General features: G+C 36.1%; 1 protein-coding gene across 2 annotated transcripts in view; it reads left to right on the top strand.

The window, feature by feature from the left end:
* MKLN1 (muskelin 1) overlaps positions 1 to 24,157 on the top strand; it is a 331,507-nt gene that overhangs the window by 182,931 nt on the left and 124,419 nt on the right. For both annotated transcript variants that reach the window (XM_077770721.1, XM_077770722.1), the window contains exon 3: positions 16,473 to 16,542. In XM_077770721.1, coding sequence (XP_077626847.1) covers positions 16,473 to 16,542 — 70 coding nt within the window. The remainder of the gene's footprint in view (positions 1 to 16,472; positions 16,543 to 24,157) is intronic.

Raw genomic sequence — 24,157 nt, 5'->3', positions numbered from 1 at the left:
TCTGAGATCCCAGGATATGTAGTTTGGTGTTTGTCATTAATTTTGGAAAATTTTCAGTCATTATTACCTGAAATATTTTTTCTGCTCTACTCTTTTTCTTCTCCTTTTGTTATTGCATTTAAGCATATGCTAAACCTTTTGTAATTTTCTCACAGTTTTGTATTCTTTTCCTTAACATTTTTTTTTCCTCTTTCAGCTGGAAACTTTTTGCTGACCTATCTTCAGTCTTACTGATTCTTTCTTTCATACATTACCATCTATCTTGCAGGCTCCAGGCTCTCAGCTGTCAGCAGAGAGCCAGAAGTGGGGCTCAAACTCACTAACAGAGAGATCATGACCTGAGCCAAAGTCAGTCGCTCAACCAACTGATCTACCGAGGTGCCCCTACTTTTTTCTTAAAACACTTTTTTTTAATGTTTATTTTTGAGAGAGAATGAGTGTGCGTGGGGATGGGGCAGAGTGAGAGGGAGACTGAGAATCCAAAGCAAGCTCTGCACTACTAGTGCAAAGCCCAGCATGGGGCTGAAACTCAGGAACTGTGAGATCATGAACTGAGTGGAAGTCGGACACTCAACCTTTTGAGCCACCCAGGTGCCTCTACTTTTTCCATTAATGCCCTTAAAGTATTAATTGTAGCTCATTTATATATATATGTATTTATTTTTAATCATAGTTATTTTAAGTTCCCTCTTCAATAATTCCAAAATCTGTGTCATGTTTGAATCTGATTCTAATGCTTGCTTTCTCTCGTAAGACTGTTTATTCTTGCCTTTCTGCATTGCATACTTATCAGTTTTTTGTTGGCAGCCATCTAGGATGTATGGGAACTGAGGTAATCAGGCTTTTTAGTTAGAGGTTTTGTGTTCCTCAGGTTATAAGTTGGGCTATTTAATGTTTAATGTAACCCTAGGTGCCAGAAGCATCATTTTCTTTTACTACCCTTCCCCTCCCCCCACCTTTTTTTTCCTTAGGTGTTTTGTTTTGTTTCGTTTTTGAGTTCTCTAAGAAAAACAAGGTTGTGTCCTGTACCTCTTTCACTTGTAATGTACTGCTGTTATACATTACTTCTGTTGTGGTAGTTAGCTGTGAGGTTGGGGAAGAATTTTCTAATCTTATTATTAAATCCCATTTTAATAATAAGGTTTTAACTTATTTAACTGAGATTAAATCCCTGGACTCTTATTTCTAAAGTATTATTTAGCCTTTCCCCTGCCTCCCTTATACGAGAAAGGAAGGCTATAGGGGGCCAGGGTTGTCTAATTGCTCTTCCCTATGTAGGGTAAGGCTATGGTAATGCAGTTGCCTTCAGAAGGCTGGCTTTCATTATAAAGAATGGAGAGTATTTAAAGAATGGTAGTAATTAAAAAAGTTGCTTTTTTCTACTTTGATCCAGGTGGGTTTTTTTTCCCTCTTCTTTTACTGGAAGTAAAAGCACGCAAAAGTGTGAGGGATCCCTAAAACTGCCTCCACAAGTTTCTCTCAATGTAGTCCACATTCAGTCTTCCAAGATTTGCCAAAATAACATTTTAATTATTCCTATTAATTACTGTCTCCAGTGGCTTTTGCTCTGGGTAAAGTGATCTCAGCTGTGATTCTGTCTTTACCTATCTGTCCAGATTACAGGATCATGGTTTCCTTAGTAACCTCAGCTCTTTGAAGGACCTAAGAAAAGTTCTTGAATTTTAATTTTAGTCCAGCTTTTGTGTTGTCTAGATGTGAGTAATAGACAACTTTTAAAAGCGCTTTCATTTTGGAATCTGGAAATCCCTTTGCTTTCTCTGTTAAAATTACGTTGGCTAGGGGTGCCTGGGTGCTCAGTCAGTTGGGTATCCAACTTCAGCTCGGGTCATGATCTCATGGTTCATGGGTTCGAGCCCTGAGTCGGGTTCTGTGCTGACAGCTAGCTCAGAGCCTTGGAGCCTGCTTTAGATTCTGTGTCTCCCTCTCTCTCTGACCCTCCCCTGCTCACGCTGTCTCTCTCTCTCTCAGAATTAAAAAAAAAAATTAAAAAAATTTTTTAATTCCGTTGACTAAACTTCATTATCAGGTTAATAGTAGTGGTGATAATGGGCATCTTTGTCCTTCATTTTGGCAGTTATAGTGTTTAACTATTGTTTAAGATGCTCGCTTTTGGTTATATGTTTCATACGTATATAAAATCAAGTTAAAGATGTAGCCATCGTATTTTAAATTTGAGTGCTTTTGTCATAATTGTGAGTTGAACTTTGTCAAGTGCTTTTTTGAGGCATCTATTGAAATGACCAAATAATCTTTCTGTATAGATCTCTTACTATGACATTGTATCAAAGGAGGACTTAATAATGAAACACCCTTGCATTTTTGGAATAACATACTGGGATTAGATTTTTAATGCTGTATCTTTTTGCTATCACTTTTTATAGGCTTTTCATAAGAGATTTTTTTAATGAGTATAACTGAAATTGATTTGTAATTTTCTGTATGTTTCTGTTAGTATTCTGTTTTTAGTTAGTAGTCTTTATCAGACTTGATATCAGTGTTTATGCTAACTTGATTAAAACATGCTTTTATCTTTTTACTGTTTTCTTGAATAGTTTATGTTATATTGGGTCTATCCTTTTTAAATGTTTTGATAGATTTCCTTACTGGAACCATCTCTGTTTGGTGTTGTTTGCTGGTAGAATTCTGGTAACTCTTTCTTATATGGAAATTCTCATTTAACTTTCTAGGTCTACTGGGCTCAATTGGTACATTTTCACCCCACTGAGAGTTATACAATTCATCTAAGTTTTCAAATTTATCTCCATAGACTTGCGCAAAGTAGCCATATAATTCCTAANGTTTTTTTTTTTTTTTTTTTTTTTTTTTAAGATTTTGTTCAAGCCCCAGTGCAGGGCTTGAACCCACAACTCAGGGATAAAGAGTCACATGCTCCACAGACTGAGCCAGCCAGATGCCCCAGTAACTTTATTCTTAATATTTGTATTTTGCTACTTGTTCCTTTTTCACTTTAATTTTTTTCATATATTACTAGTTTATATTGACATAATTACTAAATTTTATGAGTGTGAGTATACCATATCTTCTGTATCCATTCACTTGTTGGTGAACATTTGGGCTGTTCCCGTAATATGGCTATTATAAATAATGCTGCAGTAAATATAGAGGTTACAGGTATCCCTTTGAATTAGTGTTTTCATAATCTTTTGTGAATACCCAGTAGTGTGATTACTGGATTATAGGGTAGGTCTGTTTTGAATTTTTTGAGGACCTCCATACTGTTTTCCACAGTGGCTACACCAGTTTGCATTTCTACCAACAGTGCACAAGTGTCTCTATTTCTCCATTTCTTTGTCACTGCTTGTTTCTTTTTCTTTTTTTTTTAATTTTTTAAGTGTATTTATTTATTTTGAGAGAGACAGAGAGTGAGTTGGGAGAGGGGAGATGACACCAAGACAGGGAGAGAGAGAGAATCCCAAGCAGGCTCTGCACTGTCAGCACAGAGTCTGATGCGGGGCTTGAACTCACAAACCATGAGACCATGAGCCGAGGTGAAACCAAGAGTCAGACTCTTAACGGACTGAGCCACCCAGGTGTCCCAGCACTTGTTGTTTCTTGTGTTTTAGATTTTAGCCATTCTGACAGGTGTGAGGTGATATCTCATTGTAGTTTTGATTTGCATTTCCCTGATGATGAATGATTTTTTTTAATGTTTTTTATTTATTTCTGAGAGAGAGAGAGCGAGAGCATGAACAGGGGAGGGTCAAAGAGAGAGGGAGTCATAGAATCTGAAGGAAGCTCCAGGCTCTGAGCTACCCATCAGCACAGAGCCCTACGCAGGGCTTGAACGCACGAACCGTGTGATCATGACCTGAGCTGAAGTCAGATGCTTAACCGACTGAGCCACCCAGGCGCCCCTGATGATGAGTGATTTTTGAGGACCTTTTCAATGTGTCTGTTGGCCATCTGGATGTCTTTGGAGAAATGTCTGTTCTTGTCTTCTGCTCATTTTAATTGGATTATTTGTTTTTTTAGTGTTGAGTTGTATCAGTTCTATATAGGTTTTGGGATATAGATTTTGGGATATTCATGGGATATGTCATTACGCATATCTTTTCACATTCAGCAGGTTGTCTTTTAGTTTTGTTGGATGTTTCCTTTGCTGTGCAGAAGCTTTTTATTTTGATGCAGTCCCAGTACTTTATTTTTGCTTTTCTTTCCCTTGTCCCAGGATAGACATACGTAGATAGATGTTGCTGTGGCCAATGTCAGAGAAATTACTGCCTATCCTTTCTTCAAGGATTTTTATGATTTCAGGTTTCACATTTAGGTCTTTAATTCCATTTTGCGTTTATTTTTGAGTATGGTTGTAAGAAAGTGGTTCGGTTTCATTCTCTTGCATGTAGCTGTCTAGTTTTCCCAGCACCATTTGTTGAAGAGACTTTTTCCTATTGTATATTCTTGCCTCTATGTTGAAGATTAATTGGCCATATAATCATGAGTTTGTTCCTGGGCTTTCTATTCTCTTGATTTATGTGTCTTTTTTTTGTGCCCCTACCATACTGTTTTGATTCCTATAGCTTTGTAATATAGCTTGGAACCTGGAATTGTGATACCTCCAGCTTTATTTTTTTTTTCTTTAAGATTGTTTTGGCTGTGTGGGGTCTTTTGTGGTTCCATACAAATTTTAGGATTATTTGTACTAGTTCTGTGAAAATGTTGTTGGTATTTTGATAGTATTGCATTAAATTTGTGGATTGCTGTGGATAGTATGGACATTGAACGATATTCTTGCAATCCATGAGCATGGAATATTTTTGCATTTGTGTTCAATTTCTTTGATCAGTGTTTTATAGTTTTCAGAATATAAGTCTTGCACTTCCTTGGTTAAGTTTATTCTTAGGTACTTCTACCTATATGTTTGGTGCAATTGTAAATGAGATTTTCTTAATTTCTCTTTCTACTGCTTTACTATTACTGTATTGAAATTCAGTGGATTTCTATAAGTTGATTATGTGTCCTGCGACTTCATTATCAGTTCTAGTACTGTTTTGGTGGAATCTTTTCTATGTAGAATATCATGTCATCTGTAAATAGGGAAAGTTTTACTTCTTCTTTACCAGTTCCCTTCTTTCTATTCCTTTCTCTTGTCTGATTACTGTGGTTAGCACTTCCGTTACTGTGTTGACTGTAGGTCGGGAGAGTGGGCATCTTTGTCTCGCTCCTCGTCGTAGGAGAAAAGCTTTCAGTTTCCCCCCTTGCGTATGACGTTAGCGGTGGATTGTTCATGTAGGGTCTTTAGTATGCTGACGTATGTTGCCACTACACCCACTTTGTTGAGGGTTTTTATTACAAATGTTGTATTTTGTTACATGCTTTTTCTGTATCTGTTGAAATAATCTTGTGGTTCTTATACCTTTTCTTATTGATGTGATATATCACATTGATTGATTTATGAACAATGAACCACCTTGCATCCTGGGAATAAATCCCACTTGAATATGGTGAATAATTTTTTTTAAGGTATTGTTAGCTTCAGTTTGCTAATATGTTGTTGAGGATTTTTGCTTCTATGTTTCTCAGAGATGTTGGCCTATAGTACTCTCTTTTTGTGGTTTTTTTTTTTTAATTTTTAAACATTTGATTTTATTTTTTGAGACAGAGAGAGACAGAGTGCGAGCAGGGGAGGGGCAGAGAGAGGGAGACACAGAATCTGAAACAGGACCCAGGCTCTGAGCTGTCAGCACAGAGCCCAACTCAGGGCTCCAGCCCACCAATGCGAGGGATCGTGACCTGAGCCAAAGTCAGACGCTCAGCCAACTGAGCCACCCAGGCACCCCTGTGAGGTCTTTATCTGGTTTTGGTATCAGGGTAATGCAGGCCTCATAGAATTAATTTGGAAGTTTTCTTTCCTCTTCTATTTTTTAGAGCAATTTTTTTTTTCTAGGAAAGAGAGAGAGAGAGACAGCGTGAGCAGGGGAGGGTCAGAGAGAGAGGGAGTCACAGACTGAAACAGGCTCCAGGCTCTGAGCTGGCAGTCAGCACAGAGCCCGACGCGGGGCTCGAACCCACGAACCGCGAGATCATGACCTAAGCGAAAGTCGGACGCTTAACCGACTAAGCCACCCAGGCGCCCCTGATGTTTATTTATTTTGAGAGAGAGAGAGTACCTTTGGGTGAGGAGGGGGCAGAGGTAGAGGGGAGAGATCCCAGAGCCCAAATCAGGGCTCAGACTCACAAACCATACGATCATGACTTAAGCTGAAAACAAAAACACTTAACACTCTGAGCCACGAGGCACCCTATTGTTTCTTTTATAACACTTCTTATAGTCTATAATTCTCTTGTTTACAACTCTACTTGTTTTCTGCTGCTTCTCATTTGAACATAAGCATCATAAGTGGGAATCCTGTCTGCACCTGGGGGGTTCAGTTGGTTAAGCATCAGACTCTTGGTTTTGGCTCAGGTCAAGATCTTATGGCTTTTGAGTTTGAGCCTCTCATTGGGCTCTGTGATGACAGCGCAGAGCCTGCTTGGGATTCTCTCTCTCTCCCTCTCTCTCTGCCCCTCCCCTGCTTGTTCCTGCGTTCTCTCTCAAAATAAATAAATAAACTTAAAAAAGTTTTTAGAAACAAACAAGTGGGAATCTTGTCTGTCTTATATACTACTATATTCTTAGAGCCCAACACAATGTCTGGCATATAGGACTCAGTAAATATTTGTTGAATTAAGTAACTTCAGCTTATAGTAGGCCTCCTCCCCACCATGCTTCTGGGTGAAAATTGGGAAGTATTTGGAAAGGAGTCTAAACCTCTATAGTATGTACAAGTGTAAGTGAATTTTGGAGAAGCTATTATTTTTATAGTATACTCTTTACCACTCTATAGCTATGGATATTCAAAATTGATTTGAGTTGATTTCTGTTTTTACAATCTGAATTACTTATTATTGTATAACTTTTTCTTTCTGCTAAGTTTTATGTTATTTCCATTTACTATTTATTAAAAAATAGATCATAGGGCGCCTGGGTGGCTCAGTTAAGCACTAGACTTCTGCTCAGGTCGTGATCTCACTGTTTATGAGTCTGAGCCCTGCGTTGGGCTCTGTGCTGACAGTTCACTCTGGAGCCTGCTTTGGATTCTGTCTCCCTCTCTCTCTGTTTCTCCCCCACTCACTCTCTGTCTCTCTCTCAAAAATAAATAAACAATAAAAAAATTTTTTAAATAGGTAATAACCTTTTTGGCCACAGGTACCCATTCTTGTGCTGTCATGCTGGTACCCCAGCAGTGTTCACACATAATGGAACTCCATTTATCATGGGGTTGTATGTTATTGACTGCTATGTAGGAGGAGGATTATACACGATACTTTGAGTAAAGGATGTAAAATTTCACAGAATTGTAGAATGTTAACATGGCTTCATGAGTGGTGTTTTGTAGAATTGTACAGTGCTGCTGCTCTGATTAGAGCTGGAAGAAACTTGAGACCAAGGAATTCAGCCTTTCCCTTTGTACTTCAGATAAAGGAATTAAAACCCTGAGCGATTATGTGATGTACTTAAGGTCATCCAAACAGTTAGTGGTCACCTCTGTAATCTTATGATTCCTGGTCAAAGTTTGAATCCTCATTCAACAAAAAGGGCACAGGTTTTAGTACGGTGTTTTTAAGCTACTCAAAGGAAAATATTTTGGACTTGAATCCTTAAATACTCTTCTGAACTGACTTCCTCGCATCAAAGTAGCTTTTGAGTATCTAAAACTCTGAATTTAAAATCGACTGGATTTACTGATAAGTATTCTGAGCATCCATTCACAGAATAAAAATGTTAAATGCTCCATTTTTTTTTTGCCCAAGTGCTGCTTTTTATATTTAAAGTATTCTTAGGAGCAGTAATTTAAAAGGTATTGCCAAGTAGGCTTATGGTTTGAGCATGTTTAATCAAAAAAAGATTTTTAATTTGCTGACTTGAACTCAAAATGTCCAATAAATTATCTTCTCATGATGAATTTTAATAGTTTGTTTCTGATGTTTAATTGATAGTATATATTTAGTACATTTAAAAATATGCAAAATAGAGACATAACTTGGAAAAAGTTAACACTGTATTATATATTTCACTTGCCCATTTGTTTCACTGTAAATTTTTATAGTCCTAATTGAAGAATTTAATTACTCATAGCTTTGTCTTTGTATTCTGTGTCTGAAGACTTGATGTGGTTGATTTTTATTGCCTCAGCTTTCATTCTGCATTGGTAGGAATGAAATAGTACATTTTAATTTTAAAATATACTTTGGGATGCCTGGGTGGCTAGGTTGGTTAAGTATCTGCCTTTTGATTTCAGCTCAGGTCATGATCTCACAGTTTGTGAGTTCAAGTGCTGACAGTGCAGAGCCTGCTTGGAATTCTCTCTCCCTCCCTCTTTCTCTCTCTGCTGCTCTCTTTCTCTCTCAAAATAAATTAATAAACATTTTTTAAAATAAGTAAAATTAAATTAAAACATTTGTTTTAGAAACCCTGGTGAAAATGGTCATTTTACTCCTCAACCCATCTTCCTTATCAGTTTCTCTTGACCATTTCTCAGTTATTATTTGCATTTTGTATTTCAAGTATATTTTAGTTTATTTTATTATTTTATTTTATTATTTTTAGAGAAAGAAAGAGAGAGAGCGCAAGCGAGTGAGCACAAGTAGGGGAGGGGCAGAGAGAGAGGGAGACAAAGAATCCGGGGCAGGTTCCAGGCTCTGAGCTTTCAGCACACAAGCTGATGTGGGGCTTGAACTCACAAGAGCCGTGAGATCATGACCTGAACCGAAGTTAGATGCTTAACTGACTGAACCACCCAGGTGCCCCAAGTATATTTTAGAATGGCAGGTATTTAACCTTAGTAGATGAATCATTATTTGAATCACATAGTTTCTATACTGAATTTTGTCTTCTATAACTTTTTTCTTTGTCATTTATTTACTTTTTCAGGCAGTAGTAAAACTTTTTTTTTCTTAGTTTATTTATTTATTTGAGAGGGGGAGTAGAGGCAGACAGAGAGGATGAGAGAATCCCAAGCAGACTCCGTGCTATCAGTGTAGAGCCCAATGTGGGGCTCTATCCCATGAACCACAAGAACACTACCTGAGCTGAAACCAAGAGTTGGCTGCTCAGCTGAGTGAGCCATCCAGGTGCCCCAGTAGTAAAAATGTTAAAATTAGTCATTAAGTACCTAGAAGAGTATTGAGTCACATTCCTTTGGTTGCCAGAAACAGAGCCTCATGGCAACTGGTACTTAAGCCATCAATTTCTCTCCTTTGTTACCTGGAGTATTTCTATTTTATGTCTGCCACATTCTTTTTTTTATTTTTGTCTGCTGCATTCTTTTTTTTTTAATTTTTTTAATTGAAAAATTTTTTAAAACATTTATTCAGTATTGAGAGATAGACAGAGTGGGAGTGGGGGAGGGGCAGAGAGCGAGAGGGAGACACAGAATCCGAAGCAGGCTTCAGGCTCTGAGCTGTCAGCACATGGGCTCAAACTCAGAAACCATAAAATGACCGGAACCAAAGTCAGACACTTAAGAGACTGGGCTGCTGCATTCTTATCTTACTACTCACTGGCTCCTTTCTGTTCTATCTCTTATTCTTACTGTGTATATCTTTTTGCTGTTTCAGTGGTTCTGTTTACTTATACTTTTTTTTTTTTTTGGTCTTATGCTTTTCATCATTGGTCACTAGCCAGTCTAGATTACCTGTCCTTCAGATAGTTGTTAAGGAAAGTCACAGGTATAAAAACATCACCATCTATGGGGCGCCTGGGTGGCTCGGTTGGTTAGGCATCCGACTTTGGCTCAGGTCATGATCTCACGGTTTGTGGGTTCAAGCCCACGTTGGGCTTTGTGCTGACAGCCAGCTCAGAGCCTGCTTCGGATTCTGTGTCTCCCTCTCTCTCTGACCCTCCCTTGCTCCCTCTCTCACTCTCACACTCTCTCTCTCTCTCTCTCTCTCTCTCAGAAATAAAACAATGGAAACCAACTTGACAATAAACTATTTGTAAAAAACAACAATAATAAATAAATTTTAAGTTTTAACTATTTCATGTAAATAGCAAACTAATAATACTTTCCCATTTACTCTTATATGCAAATAAATTCTTTGTCAAATAAAAAAAAGAAATAAACATTAAAAAAATTAAAAAAAAAACATCACTGTCTAGGATTACTCCTTTAGTAGAGGCTGTAGATGGGATATTTCTCCTTTTAGAAACCAGAGATTGTAGGGGCACCTGGGTGGCTCAGTCGGTTAAGCATCCGACTTCAGCTCAGGTCAAGATCTCACGGTTCGTGGGTTCAAGCCCCGCATCGGGCTCTGTGCTGAGGAATAGCTCAGAGCCTGGAGTCTGTTTCAGATTCTGTGTCTCCCTCTCTCTCTGACCCTCCCCTGCTCACGCTGTCTCTATCTCAAAAATAAATAAAATATTAAAAAGAAAAAAAAAGAAACCAGAGATTGTAAACTGTTACTGTCATTGACATGTTTAGTATTAGAGGTTTAGGTCTCTTGCTTATTCCTCAGAATTAAAAAAAGGAAAAGCTATTAAATTATGCCAGTAGTAGTAGTGGGTTTTACAAGGTCTTTGAGAAGTATACCAGGAAGGATGATTAAAAGAAGAACATGTTTTATTTATTTAAAAAAATTTTTTTAATGTTTTATTCTTAAGAGACAGAGACAGCATGAGTGGGTGAGGGGTAGAGTGAGAGGGACACCAAATCCGCAGCAGGCTCCAGACTCTGAGCTGTCAACACAGAGCCTGACGTGGCTCGAACTCACAAGCCGTGAGGTCGTGATCTGAGCCAAAGTCAGACGCTTAACCAACTGAGCCACCCAGGAGCCCCAAGAAGAATGTATTTTATAGAATGCTTCCATAGTGCCTCTCTTTCTGTTGGTGAAGGACTGATGTTAATAGCCACGGCCTTGAACTGCTTTCTCATTTGCCTTGCAGGAGAGCGAAAATGGATTGAGGAAAGGAACAATCAGGAGGGAGAATTAAAAACAATCTACAATTGACTTTAAGCTTTGGGAGATGATTTGTCCCTTAAAAATTTTAAAAGCCAATAAGCCCTTATTACTTGTTTCTGCATCTCCTATGTCTTTAGAAAGAAAGAAAAGTTGAGTCTGACTTGATTATCTGATCCTAGTGTAGTCCGTTTGCCAGAAATACGGAAAGTTTATTGCCATCTCAACTGTCATATTTTTACAATAATTATTTTTAATGTTTATATAAATAATGTTTATTATAAAAACCTGAGCAATATGACAAATAGAAGAAAATTAGTAAAATCCCTTAATAGTACTTATGTTCCATTTTAGGCTTATTATTTTGTGCTTGCTTTATATAATNAGAGAGAGAGAGAGAGTCAGTGCATGAGCAAGGGAGGGGCAGAGAGAGGGGGAGACACAGAATCTGAAGCAGGCTCCAGGCTCTGCACTGTCAGCACAGAGCCCGATGGGGCTGCAAGATCATGACCTGAGCCAATGTTGGACTGAGCCAATCAGGTGCTTCTGAAATACTCTTTAATATTCCATGGTTTATATGTTCTATAATTTATTTTCTCTGGTATAATGTATAATGTTCCATGGTTTATTTTCTCTGGTACTATAAAAAATTCTGCATTAAACAGACTCAATGTACAAGTCTCTATACATATGTCCTTATGTACTAATGATTTTATTTTTATGAGATAGATTCTGAGATGAGAGTGTTAAGGAAAAGAACATGTACATTGAAAGTTTTAATAGATGCTGCACATTAACTTTCCATAAAGGCTGAGGTAATGGACATGTCCACCTTTTCTACCTGATTTCCTGATAGTAGGGCTCTAATTTAATCAATTTGATGGATGAAAAAGAGTATCTTATGTTAATTTTTGTTGCTGGTTATTGGTTATTTTAATGATTTTAGTAACATTCTGCTTATTTTCAATTGTGTTCATCTTATCCTCAATGTGAAATAATATTTTTCATATTTTAAATAATAATACCTTATTAGTCCTATGAGTTGCAAACATTTTTTTCTATTGCTGGTTTCTGGTTTTTATTTATGGTGTTTTTCATACTACAAAATTCAGAAGTTTTTTTTATAATCAAATAGTTATTTTTTCTTTTACATCTTCTGTGTTTCTTGGCAAAAAGATCTCTCACTTTTGGTTGCATATAATGGCTTCTAAATACTTTTCCTAAAATTTTTATATATATATGTATGTTAAAATTGTTAATTGGGATTAATTTTGTATTAGGTAGGAGTTATTTTCTCCCTTCAGTTGTGTAAGCATCATTTAACTATGAACTACCATTTCCCAATGATATAAAATATCACCTTAATCAAATAGTTTTTTATAGTTTATTGTCAAGTTGGTTTACATATGTCACCCAGTGCTCATCCCAACAAGTGCCCTCCTTCACGCCCATCACCCCCCTTCCCCTCTCCCCTACCTCCCCTCAGCCCTCAGTTTGTTTTCAGCATTCAAGAGTCTCTCATGGTTTGCCTCCCTCCCTCTCCCCTTACCTTAATCAAATATTAAGTTCTAGTCTACACTGGGCTCAGTTTCTGGGTTTTTGTTTCTCTGAGCTACGTCTGTTTCTGCACCATTCCCTACTGTTTTTAATTCTAGGGATTTGAACTGTATTTAAAAGCTGGTAACATGACTTCCTCTCACTATTCTTTCTGATAAGTTTTCTTGGCTCTTTGCATTTATTCTTCTATGCAAACTTTCTTGTATTATGTGCTCTTTGGGTAAAGCTTCCCATGCTTGAGATAGTAGGTAGACCAGCAGTCTTTTTCTATGTTGTTAGTTCTTTGTAGGTTACCAGTATCTGGATATCCTCAGCTAAGAGGGGAAGTACTTTCTCAACTCCAGTGATAAAAGGAACCAAATTGGTTAGCTTGCTTCTGAAGCTCTTTGTGGGCCAGGGAGAATAGCAGATTGTCCCAGAAATGCTCATGCAGTTGATCCCTTTCTATTGAGGAGAGAGCTGTCCGTGGGTCTTTTGATTTTCCTCTGACCAAGCCTTTGTTATGGTTCTTAAAGTTCTGATTCTGGCCTCTGTCACCTGCTGAGCTCAGGAGATGTACTTAGTAGTTGACCCAATGTTGCCACTGAGATTATCAGGAATATCTTCAAGCCTCCATCTTTCCAAACCATAAAGTATTCTCTACACCCAGTGTGGACCTCAAACTCACAATCCCAAGATGAAGAGCTGCATGCTCTACCAATGGAGCCAGCCAGGTGCCCCATTTATCATTTATATTTAGTTAGTACTAGCTTTAAGTTGCAGGTAATAAGTATTATTAATATATTTTATGCTTTGATGGTTCTACTTTAATTTTTCTTTGTAGTGCTACTTATTTGTTCATATCATTATCAAATATTTATTACGCACTTTGTATGTAGCAGCGTTCAGCCTTGAATTTAGACCTATGAGGGTAAATACATCCAGTCCCTATCTTCTCAGCAGCATTTTATGTAATTTTTCACTTCTTGCCTTAAAATATTTTCATTTGGCATCCATACTTTCTGAGTTTCTGTTTTCTTCATCTTTGTCCCTTTTTAGTCTCCTTTGCTTGACCTTTCTCATCTAGACCCCTGAAATGATGGACCCCCATAGCTTAATGAGTCTTTTGGTTTCTCTAGCTTCATGTCAGGCCTTAGGTCATCCCATTCAGTATTATGGCTTTAAATATTTTAGCTATGATGTACTGATGTCCCTACAGATACATGTATTTATCCCTGAATTTCAGCCTCAGATATCCAACTGCTGAATCGACAAATCGCTATTTAATAGGCATTTCAAAGTTCACAAGACCACAACATATTGCAACTGTTTGGCCCCCTTGACTTTGTATTTAGTTGTCCATCTGCTCATCTTTCAGATTATGATTGGTTAAGCTCCCTCATGCCATTCATTAACATGAATGATTTTTTTTTGCGGTCCCATTTTATCATAGTTATAATATGTTAGATTTTCTTACATGCTTTATAACGTTCATATCAGTGATTTTTTTTAATCCTGGGGTTTTTAGCTTCAGCTTTTAACCATAGTACAATTTTTTCTGTGTAGGGTTATCTTCATTTTGTGTTTTGTAACTCATTTTTGTAAAAAAAATTTTTTTATGAAAGTAACGTGTTAATTTTAGAAAGCTTGAATAATACAGAAAAGAGGGAAAGTCCATGTAATCTCATCATTGAAAGCAACATTGACAATTCAGTGTATGTTCTTTGTCTTTTCTCTCCATGCATGAATATTGTTACTTAAGATACTTTATTTATCATATATATGCTATAAACTACTTTCTCTTCACTTACTGTGTAGTGAACGTTTTCCAGTGACATTAAAGTTAGCCTGTAGATCATGAGTACATGGCATTCTGTAACACAGTTGTGTCATAATGTGTCTAATTACTTCCTTATTATTACATGGTTAAGCTGCATACAGTTTGCTATTATAAACTGTTCTGTAATGAATGTGGGTGATTTACATCACCTGGATTATTTTTTAGGTTATTCTTTAAGTTCTAAGAAGTGGAATAGTTCTCAAGCTGCGTAGTATAATTAAGAGCATTGACTTTGGAGTCAGACAGCCTTGGATTCAAATCCTTACTACTTAGGTGTTTGCATATTTAGGCAAATTAGTTTGTCTCTCTCAGTTTCATAATCTGTACATTGAAGATCAATAAATATATACTTATGTTTATATTTGTATTTATACTTATTATTTTGGGGCACCTGGCTGGCTGAGATGGAAGAGCATGTGACTCTTGATCTTGGGGTCATGAGTTCGAGCCCCACGTTGGGTGTAGAGATTACTAAGAAAAGATAAATTAACTATCATTAATATTAGTTATCATGTCTCCTTACTTCCCTCTGGTGTGTGACAAGTCTTCAGTCTTTCCTTGTTTTTCATTATAGTCAGGGTTTTGAGAGGTATTAGTCATATATTTTATTGAATGTTCTTCAATTTGAGTTTGTTAGATGATTAGAGTGGGGTTATTTATATCAGTATGGACTCATGGATATTTATTTATTCTTTGGTTATAATCCAGTACTATACTATTTATTTTGTTTAAATTATTTCAGCTTTGGTCATTCATTCTTTCATTCTTTTATGTTGTCTTCTCTGTGTCTTTTTGATATGTCTCCAACCTTTATTTTTTTAAATTTTTTGAGTGCTACAAGATGTTCCAGGTTTATTTTTTGAATTCCCTGCTCCAATCCTAGAACCAGGCATTTCCCCTAGAATTCCTATTTTCTTTTATTGGGGAATATTATGTAGAAACCAAGATCTTTGTGCTGGGTGTGCTCATTGCTACTGGGGTTTCACTACTTCCAATCCCTTTTAGTGAACAGAACTAGGAAAAACTGTGGTGTGTGTGCATATATGCACACATATATCTATAATTGCTTTCATATCTATTTATCTGTGTCTGTATTAAACTAAACATGAGTTCACAGTGATGTCTCTGGCTCTAATCCAGTTAAGTACCACAGGGTCCATTCTAACCATCTTCCCTTTGCTTTTCTGTAACTTTCATTCCAAAGTGAGAAGCTTGGCTGCCACCATATGCTGTCCATTTACTTATTTATTCAACCCCAGTATATATGTAAACTATTTCAGAATTAAGTCATATATCTTGAAAAACAACTTTACCAAATACAGTTTTTATATATGGTTCCATTTGTCTTTAGCCTTATAGTTTCCAGTGAAAGCACCATCTTCCAAGTTACTTATATCATTTCCTTTTTTTCACCCAGAGTTCTGATTTAGATGCTGTGCTTTAAAGACTTCTTAATCTAAAGATTGATTGTATGTGTATACATATGCATATATGATGTATATGCATTATTATTATATAATATCTAATATAACAATGTAATTGTATAATATAGTGATATATATAATATGTATATATGGTAACTTATTTATTCTTAGGTGTTTTATTTTTTTACCTTAAGTATATGTACTGTTGTTCACTTTGTCACTTAGTATGAAGTAGAAGTATTTATTATTTTTTATTGCTTTTTCCATTGTTTGAAATGCTACCTTTATCATATTTTAAAATCTCTCATATACTAGAGCTTTTCTGTTTCTTATTTTATTTTCTCTTTCTGTTCAAGCTCCAAACATTATATAACTATGATAATTTCAGTATCTGGTAGATTATTCCTCATTTTGCATATTCACATTCTCTTGTAATTTTTTTTTTTAAGTTTATTTAGTTTGAGAGAGAGAGAGAGAGACAGACAGACAGACAGACACTAGGGAGAGGCAGAGAGAATCCCAAGCAGGCTTCATGCTGCCAGCTCAGAGAGCCTGATGCAGGGCTCAAACTTACAAACTGTGAGATCATGACCTGAACTGAAATCAAGATTCGGACCCTTAACTGACTGAGCCACCCAGGCACCCCCAAATTTACCTATAATTTTAATTATTTGCTATAATTTTCTTTATTTCAGGAACATTTTAGTGGATAAACCAAATGACCAATCTTCAAGGTGGTCTTCAGAGAGCAACTATCCTCCCCAGGTAAGATGAAGCTCCTGATACCATTTAGAAGTCAAAATTTAAATAGTCATTTAATTGACATCAGTTATCTGGAATTCACTAGTAATTTATTCAGTCTTTGAAATTGTGAGGTAGATTTTTATTTTTATTTTTGGTTTGTTAAAAGTTTTGAAAGAATTTTTATTTCATAGGTAAATGCAGTGTGGAATTTGGTGAAACATAGACTTTTACTTCTGCCTATTGGAGCAGTTTAAATCTAATATGTGTTTTTACCAGATTACTAATGATGCAAAATTAAGTTTCTTGATAGCTTTTGAGGAAAATGTTAATGAAAAAAAACGGTTAAGGTACTGTTACTGTTTTGAGCAGTAACTGATCTGAGTGCTGATCTGAGCAGAGGTTGTGACTTCTGTTGTACCAAACTCAAGTCGTTCTATAAATGTTTAAGGAAATGTTAGTAAGTTGAACTTTGACTCAGTGACTCAATGACTGCCTTCTAGGGAAAGTAAACTTAATATAGTTTGTTATTTTACTAAAGTGGTGTATTAGATGATGTCAAGACCATGAACTAAATTCTTTCCTTGAGAAATGTTGTCTGAGGTCATTTGAATTTAAAAAGTCATTCTTTCAGTTATATTCTTTAAGTTAATGTTTATTATGTCCATATCCTTGAAGAAACTAATGCTCTGATAGGTAAAGCAGATGGGTAAGTAAATTCTAGTGTAATTTCTAGTGTAATTTTTGGAAACCTAATGTTTATACTTACTTTTCCTTTTATATATATTTTTAACTATTTGCATATCTTTTTGTGTCACTTGGTGCTTAAATGTTTAATTGCAAAATATATATCCAAAGACTATATATTCATAGTTTTTAATATATAGTATAAAGAATAATATAACAATTATCTATTTATTCAACTGTCTTCACAAAACAGCCACAACCTGTTGAAGCTTCTTGTGAGTCCTATCATATTTTTCTCTAACCCCACCTCAGTAACTAATATTTCATGCTTTGTTAAGCATATTCTCACAAGATTATATATGTATATGTTTATACATGTCCTATATTAGGGCGCATGGGTGGCTCAGTTAGGTAAATGTCAGACTGTTGATTTCAGCTCAGGTCATGATCTCACAGTCATGAGATGGAGCCCTGCCTAGGGCTCTGCACTAGGGATGGAGCCTGCATAAGATTCTCTTTCTCCCTCTCCCCATCCCCAGCCTTTATGCAAGCACACACGTCCTCTCTCACAAAAACCAATATATAAATGTCTTTTTATCTGGCTTTGACTTTATATAAATATAATATAAATTGAATAACTCATTATAAATCCTGATCTGCTTTTCTTTTGCTTTATTATTTATATATTTATTAATGTTGAATATAATTGTAGTTTCTTAATTTTCACTACTATGTAGTAGTCCAATGTAATAGAAGTATGCCAAAATGTATTTATCCATTTTGCAATTGATAGGCTTTTCGGTTTTTTATAGTTGTTTGCTATTATAAACAGGCTGCTTATGAACATTTTTGTATGTTATCTCCTGGTGCACATGTACAAAATTTTCTTTAGGGTGTATACTGTGGAGCACAATTGGTGGATCATAGGGTATATGTATGTTCAGCTTTTATCAGATAATGTAAAACTATTTTCCACAATGCCTGTATAATTTGTATTCTCACTGATATTATACAAAAGTTGCTATGCATTTCATTCTCCCTATCACTTCTATATGGCTGATTTTTAAATTTTGCCAATCTGTTAGATCTTTCATTATAACTCACTGTGACTTTAATTTGCATTTTCCTGCATTTTCAGTCCTTGTTGCATTTGTTTGAGGGATTATATTGTGTGTTATTGATACATACCCCACTCCCATGCACATTGAGGTTGAATACATTGTCTTTTTCAATCATGTTTTTGTTATTCACCTTTTCATTTTACTTGAGCCCTCAAATTTGGTGTGTTTGTGTTTTTATTCAGTTGTTTTTATGTCTTACTAATGAATATAATCTTTTTCATGATCACTGAAACATTGGTAACCTCTTTACTGTGAAATTTCCTTTATTTGTTAGAGAACCGTATTTTGAAGGCAGTAGTACTTAATGTCTTTTTACTTATTCATTTGCTTATTTATTAAAAAATTATTTAGTAAGCACCCATGGGGTGCCAAACTTTATAGCAGTGAATTAACTATCGTCTTTCCTCCTAATGAGCCAAGAAATACCGTGATTCAATTAATATTCAATGTGGTAAGTCTGAGAGTAGAAATTACTTAAAATTTTTGTGATTTAAAAGAGACTAACTTGGGGTGCCTGGGTGGCTCAGTCAGTTAAGTGTCTGACTCTTGATCTCTGCTCCAGTTTTGATCTCAGGGTTGTGAGCTCAGGCCCCATGTTGGGCTCCATGCTGGACGTGGAGCCTACTTTAAAAAATAAATAAATAAAAACGAATAAATAAAAGAGACTAACTTACCGTGGAAATGGATAACATGAATCTGTTTTCCTCATAGTAATTACAAATGAGACATAACTGGGGTTCCATGTGGCCAATCTCAAAGAACAGCAGTCTTGTCAGAAAAAATATAATTGAAAGTAATTTCAGATTTTACTTAGTTTTGTGAGAAACTGTCATATGGGGTAGAATGGGTATAGTTTTAATGTATAGATATGTAGCAAGTAGTCTTATACTCCTAGTGGATGTGAGCTAGGTCTATAATATTAATTCCAACCCTTATATTTTTCCCCCAAACCATATTCTGAAAATTACTAAAAGGGCTGAATTTTTGAAATTTTTGTAATGTTTATTTATTTTTGAGAGAAACAGAGAGAGACAGAGCATGAGTGGGGGAGGGACAGAGAGAGGGGGAGAATCTGAAGCAGGCTCCAGGCTCTGAGCTGTCAGCAGAACTACAAGATCATGACCTGAGCTGAAGTTGGATGCTTAACCGACTGAGCCAACCCAGGCGCCCCTAAAATGGCTAAATTTTTAAAAGATGCACACATACATAAAGGTTATGAAAGCTGGGACCCTAAATTGATGAATTCTCAGAATATGTATAAAACAGCAGAAATCTCCACGCCTGGGGGGACTATGGCAGGAGTCTCATTGGCACTGAGTAGAGAAGGAGAAAACCCACCCCTGAGAGATTTCAGCTGTGTTTTTTGTTTTTTGTATATATTTGGTAATCAAATTCTTTTTTTTTTTTAATTTTTTTTAATGTTTTATTTATTTCTAGGAGAGAGAGAGAGAGAGAGAGCATGAGCAGGGGAGGGTCAGAGAGAGAGGGAGTCACAGACTGAAACAGGCTCCAGGCTCTGAGCTGGCAGTCAGCACAGAGCCCAGTGTGGGGCTCAAACTCAAAAACTGTGAGATCATGACTTGAGCCAAAGTTGGAGGCTCAACCGACTGAGTCACCTGGGCACCCCTGATAATGTTAATTCTTGAGTAATATAATTCAGGGTAAAAAAGGAATACCTATCTATAGGGGAATGCTAGAATACATTTTTCATGGGATCTTGTTAACCATTTAAATAAAATGAACTGGCTTCATACCAGTTAACTTGGATGGATTTCTCTCATAAAATGAGGAAAGCAAGATGCACGGAAGCATCTATCATAAGATCCTACTATTGTTACCTGAATAATAACTCTACCTCACCAGCATGTATGTATGTATATTTTTATTTGATGCAGTGAGCCCAGATAAAGGTAAGAAAGGACACACATTAGTTATTTTAAGAGTGGAAGAGATGAGGGATGAAAAAGAGAAAACAAAACAATTACTTCAAAAGTTATGCGCATTAAAAACAACATGTAAGAGATTCCACTTATGTAAAGAATGTGTCTGTGTGCATAGAGAGTTAAATTGATTTATTATCAAAATGGTGGTGGATTTTTTATTTCTTTTGAATTTCATTCTTATACTTCTAAAATCTTTTTTTATTCTAATTTTTAATTAGTATTTATATTTCGTATAAGCAAAAAACTTAAAGCTGTTTTCATTATGGTAGGGCACAGATATTTTGAGACCTAAGGGAAAAACGTTGCTTTAGACTCTAGATCATCTTTTCAGATGGGGAGTAAATAAATACAGCATGAATGAAAACCCCATGAGTGCTTTAAGATAGTAATTGTACCTTCTCCTTCATCAGAATGTTTTGTTGGAGTTACTGATAGTGCAATGGAAAACCTGTCTTTCATGGTGACTGGCAGATATCCTAGGGTTGGTGAAACTACACGTGTAGTTACAGTGGCACCTGTGTAGCTCGGTTGGGCGACCCAACTCTTGATTTTGCTCAGGTCATGATCTCATAGTTCGAGAGTTTGAGCCCTGCCTCGGTAGCAGAGCCTACTTGGGATTTTCCCTGCCCCTCCCCTGCTTGCACTCTCTCTCTCTCTCTCTCAAAATAAGTAAATAGACTTTAAAAAATATATACATGTAGTCACAAATGTCTTAACAATTGCTTTAAGAAAGATTAGATCGTAACTCTTAAACTAAAATTATAAGCTCCCTCTGAGGTAGTTTAAGTAAAAGTATGGTTTTAGGTAATATTCTTTGCTTTCTGGAGCTAAAGAAGGCAGTTAAAATTGTTTAACAAACAGCAAGCATTCCTTCTTTTGTATAATCTGAGCAGGTCAGAGAAACTTTAGTGATTTCTTAATACAGTTGGTATGTGTGGTAGGTGGGTAGGTATATGTTTTAGTTTTTATAATTTATTCAGCTTATTTTTCCATGATGAACCATAATAAGAATATTAGAATAATGCAAAGTGAGGCAGAAAATATATGCATTTCAGGGGCACCCGGCTGCCTCAGTTGGTAGAGCATGTGACTCTTGATCTTGGGGTTGTGAGTTTGAAAGTCTATCCATTTCAGTATAATTTCTAGCTATACAGCTAGGTTACCGGTACATTTACAAAGTGTCTTAATCGTGTTTTGTCCCAATTTGTGAAAGGAACATTGTTTATATTGTATAATACATTTTTATAATATAACGTAGTTTACATATAATGAAATATGTGGACCTTAGGTGTACAGTATCCATTTTGAAAAATGCACACATAAATATAATTCAGACCCTATCAAAATATAAAATGCTTCTATCGCCTCAGAAAGATCCTTTCTGTCCCTTACCAGTAAATCTTTATTTCTCCCACCCTCTACCCAGAAGCAGCTGCTGCTTAGATTTCTTTTGGCATAGATTAGTTCTGCCAGTTCTAAAATTTAATAAAAATGGAGTCATACATGGCGTTTTTTGCTCAGAATGTTTTTCATGTTTATCCATGTTGTTGCACCATCAGTATTTCTTTCCATTACAAAATACCATTCTGTTCTATAAATATACCATAATTTATTTACCCGTTCTCCTGTCTATGGACATGTACATTGTTTCAGTTTTTGGTGATTATGAATAAAGCTTATATCTATATTCTTTCAGATGATTTTAAAACCAATGTGTATTTTTTATTATTGTGGATATATATCCAGAGGTGGAGTTACTGCATTGTAAGGTAGGGATATATTACTTTATATGAAATTATCAGACTGCTAGTTGCTTCCGTTTCATCAACATTTGGCATTGACACACATTTTAATTTTAGTGAGTATTGTTGGTATGAAGTGGTTTTAATTTATAGTTCTTTGATGAGTAAAGATTTAAGACTTTGCTTATTGGCTATTTATCTTTTATTTTTGTGAATTCTTTACCTCGTTTTTAAAAAAAATGGAACAGTTTGCTATTTTTATTTCTTGAGTTGGAGGCATTGTTTATATTTATTCTAGATATAAATTCTTAGTTCTGTATTACAAATAATTTTTCCAAGTCTGTGTCTTGCTTTTTCATTTTGTTAATACTAACTTTTATTATTATTAAGTAGCTATCAAGGTATGATTGACATACAATAAAGTTCACATTTGAAGTGTATAATTTGATAAATTTTTATCCATACACCCTCAAAATAGCACCACATTTAAAATATTAGACGTATCTACTACCCCCAGAACTTCCCATGTATCCATTTAATTCGTCTCACCTGCCTCCATCCCATCTCTAGGCAGCCATTATTGATTTATTTGCATTTTCTAGGATTTTATGTAAATGGAGAAATATAGTATATCTTTTTCATCTGATTTCATTTTTTAAAAAAATATTCATTCATTCATTCATTCATTTAGAGAGACGGAGAGAGAGAGAGAGCAGGGGAGGGACAGAGAGGAGGAGACAGAGAATCCCAAGCAGGCTCCACGCTGTCATTGTGGAGCCTGATGTGGGCTCAAACCCACAAACTGGGAGATCATGATCTGAGCCCAAACCAATAGTCAGACACTTAACCAATGAGCCACCCAGGTGCTCCTCACTCAAAGTTGCCTTTAAATTCATCTGTATTGTGGTTTGTGTTGATAATTCATCCATTTTTGTTGCCTACTTGAAGTCTCTTGTATCTTACGTATTAGTTTATCCAATTACCTGTAGACAGACATAAGATTTGTTTCTAGGTTTTGACTATCATCAATAAAGATGCATTGAAAATTAATGTACAAGTGTTTGTGGTTCTAATTTGCATCTCAAAAATTATTAATGATTTTCACCATCTTATGTGCTTATTTTGCCTCCCTAAATGTTCTTTGATGAATCAGCTATTCAGAGGTTTGTCTATTTTAAAATTTGGTTATTTTCGGGGCGCCCGGGTGGCTTAGTTGGTTAAGCGTCCGACTTTCGCTCAGGTCATGATCTCGCGGTCCGTGGGTTCGAGCCCCGCGTCGGGCTCTGTGCTGACTGCCAGCTCAGAGCCTGGAGCCTGTTTCAGTCTGTGACTCCCTCTCTCTCTGACCCTCCCCTGCTCACGCTGTCTCTCTCTTTCTCTGCTAGAAATAAATAAAACATTAAAAAAAATTTTTTTAATTTGGTTATTTTCTTATTACTGAATCTTGAGGCATTTTTTATGTTTTTGTTTATAAGTTCTTTATCAGATACTTTATTTGCAGGTATTTTCTCCTCTTTACATTACCCTCTTCCCCTGATTCCAACTTAAGTATGATGCTGGCTATGGATATATTATAGATGGACTATAACAGTTGAGAAAGTTTCCTTTTTGGTATAGTTTTCTGAGGGTTTCTAATCCTGAATGGATGGGTATTGATTTTATTACTGTTGCTCCACACCTTAAAACCTTTTTGTGTTTCTCTACTCCTGGAATAGAATCCAGATTTCATAATACAGTCAGATAGTATATATAGCTCTTTCCATCAAGATGGGCAGTCTCTTTTCCTAACTTATAAATCTTGACTGGCCTTGTGACTTGCTTTGACTACCAAGAAATTCTATGAAGATGTTATTGGCAACTTCTTTTCCTTTTTTTTTTTTTTTTTTAATGTTTATTTTACTTTTGAGAGAGAAAGAGACAGAGTGTGAGTGAGGGAGGGGCAGAGAGAGAGGGGAGACACAGAATCCATAGCAGGCTCCAGGCTCTGAGCTGTAAGCACAGAGCCCGAAGCAGGGCTCAAACTCACAAGCCATGAGATCATGACCTGAGCCGAAGTTGGTTGCTTAACTGACTGAGCCACCTAGGTGCCCCGTTATTGGCAACTTCTAAGCAAGGCCTCAAGAGGCTTTATAGCTCTGCTCTCACT

Source organism: Crocuta crocuta, unplaced genomic scaffold (assembly GCF_008692635.1).
Source record: "Crocuta crocuta isolate KB4526 unplaced genomic scaffold, BGI_CrCroc_1.0 scaffold266, whole genome shotgun sequence".
In the NCBI taxonomy this organism is placed as follows: domain Eukaryota; kingdom Metazoa; phylum Chordata; class Mammalia; order Carnivora; family Hyaenidae; genus Crocuta; species Crocuta crocuta.
Note: the sequence above shows the minus strand (reverse complement) of the source record. Positions and strands in the feature narration are given on the sequence as shown.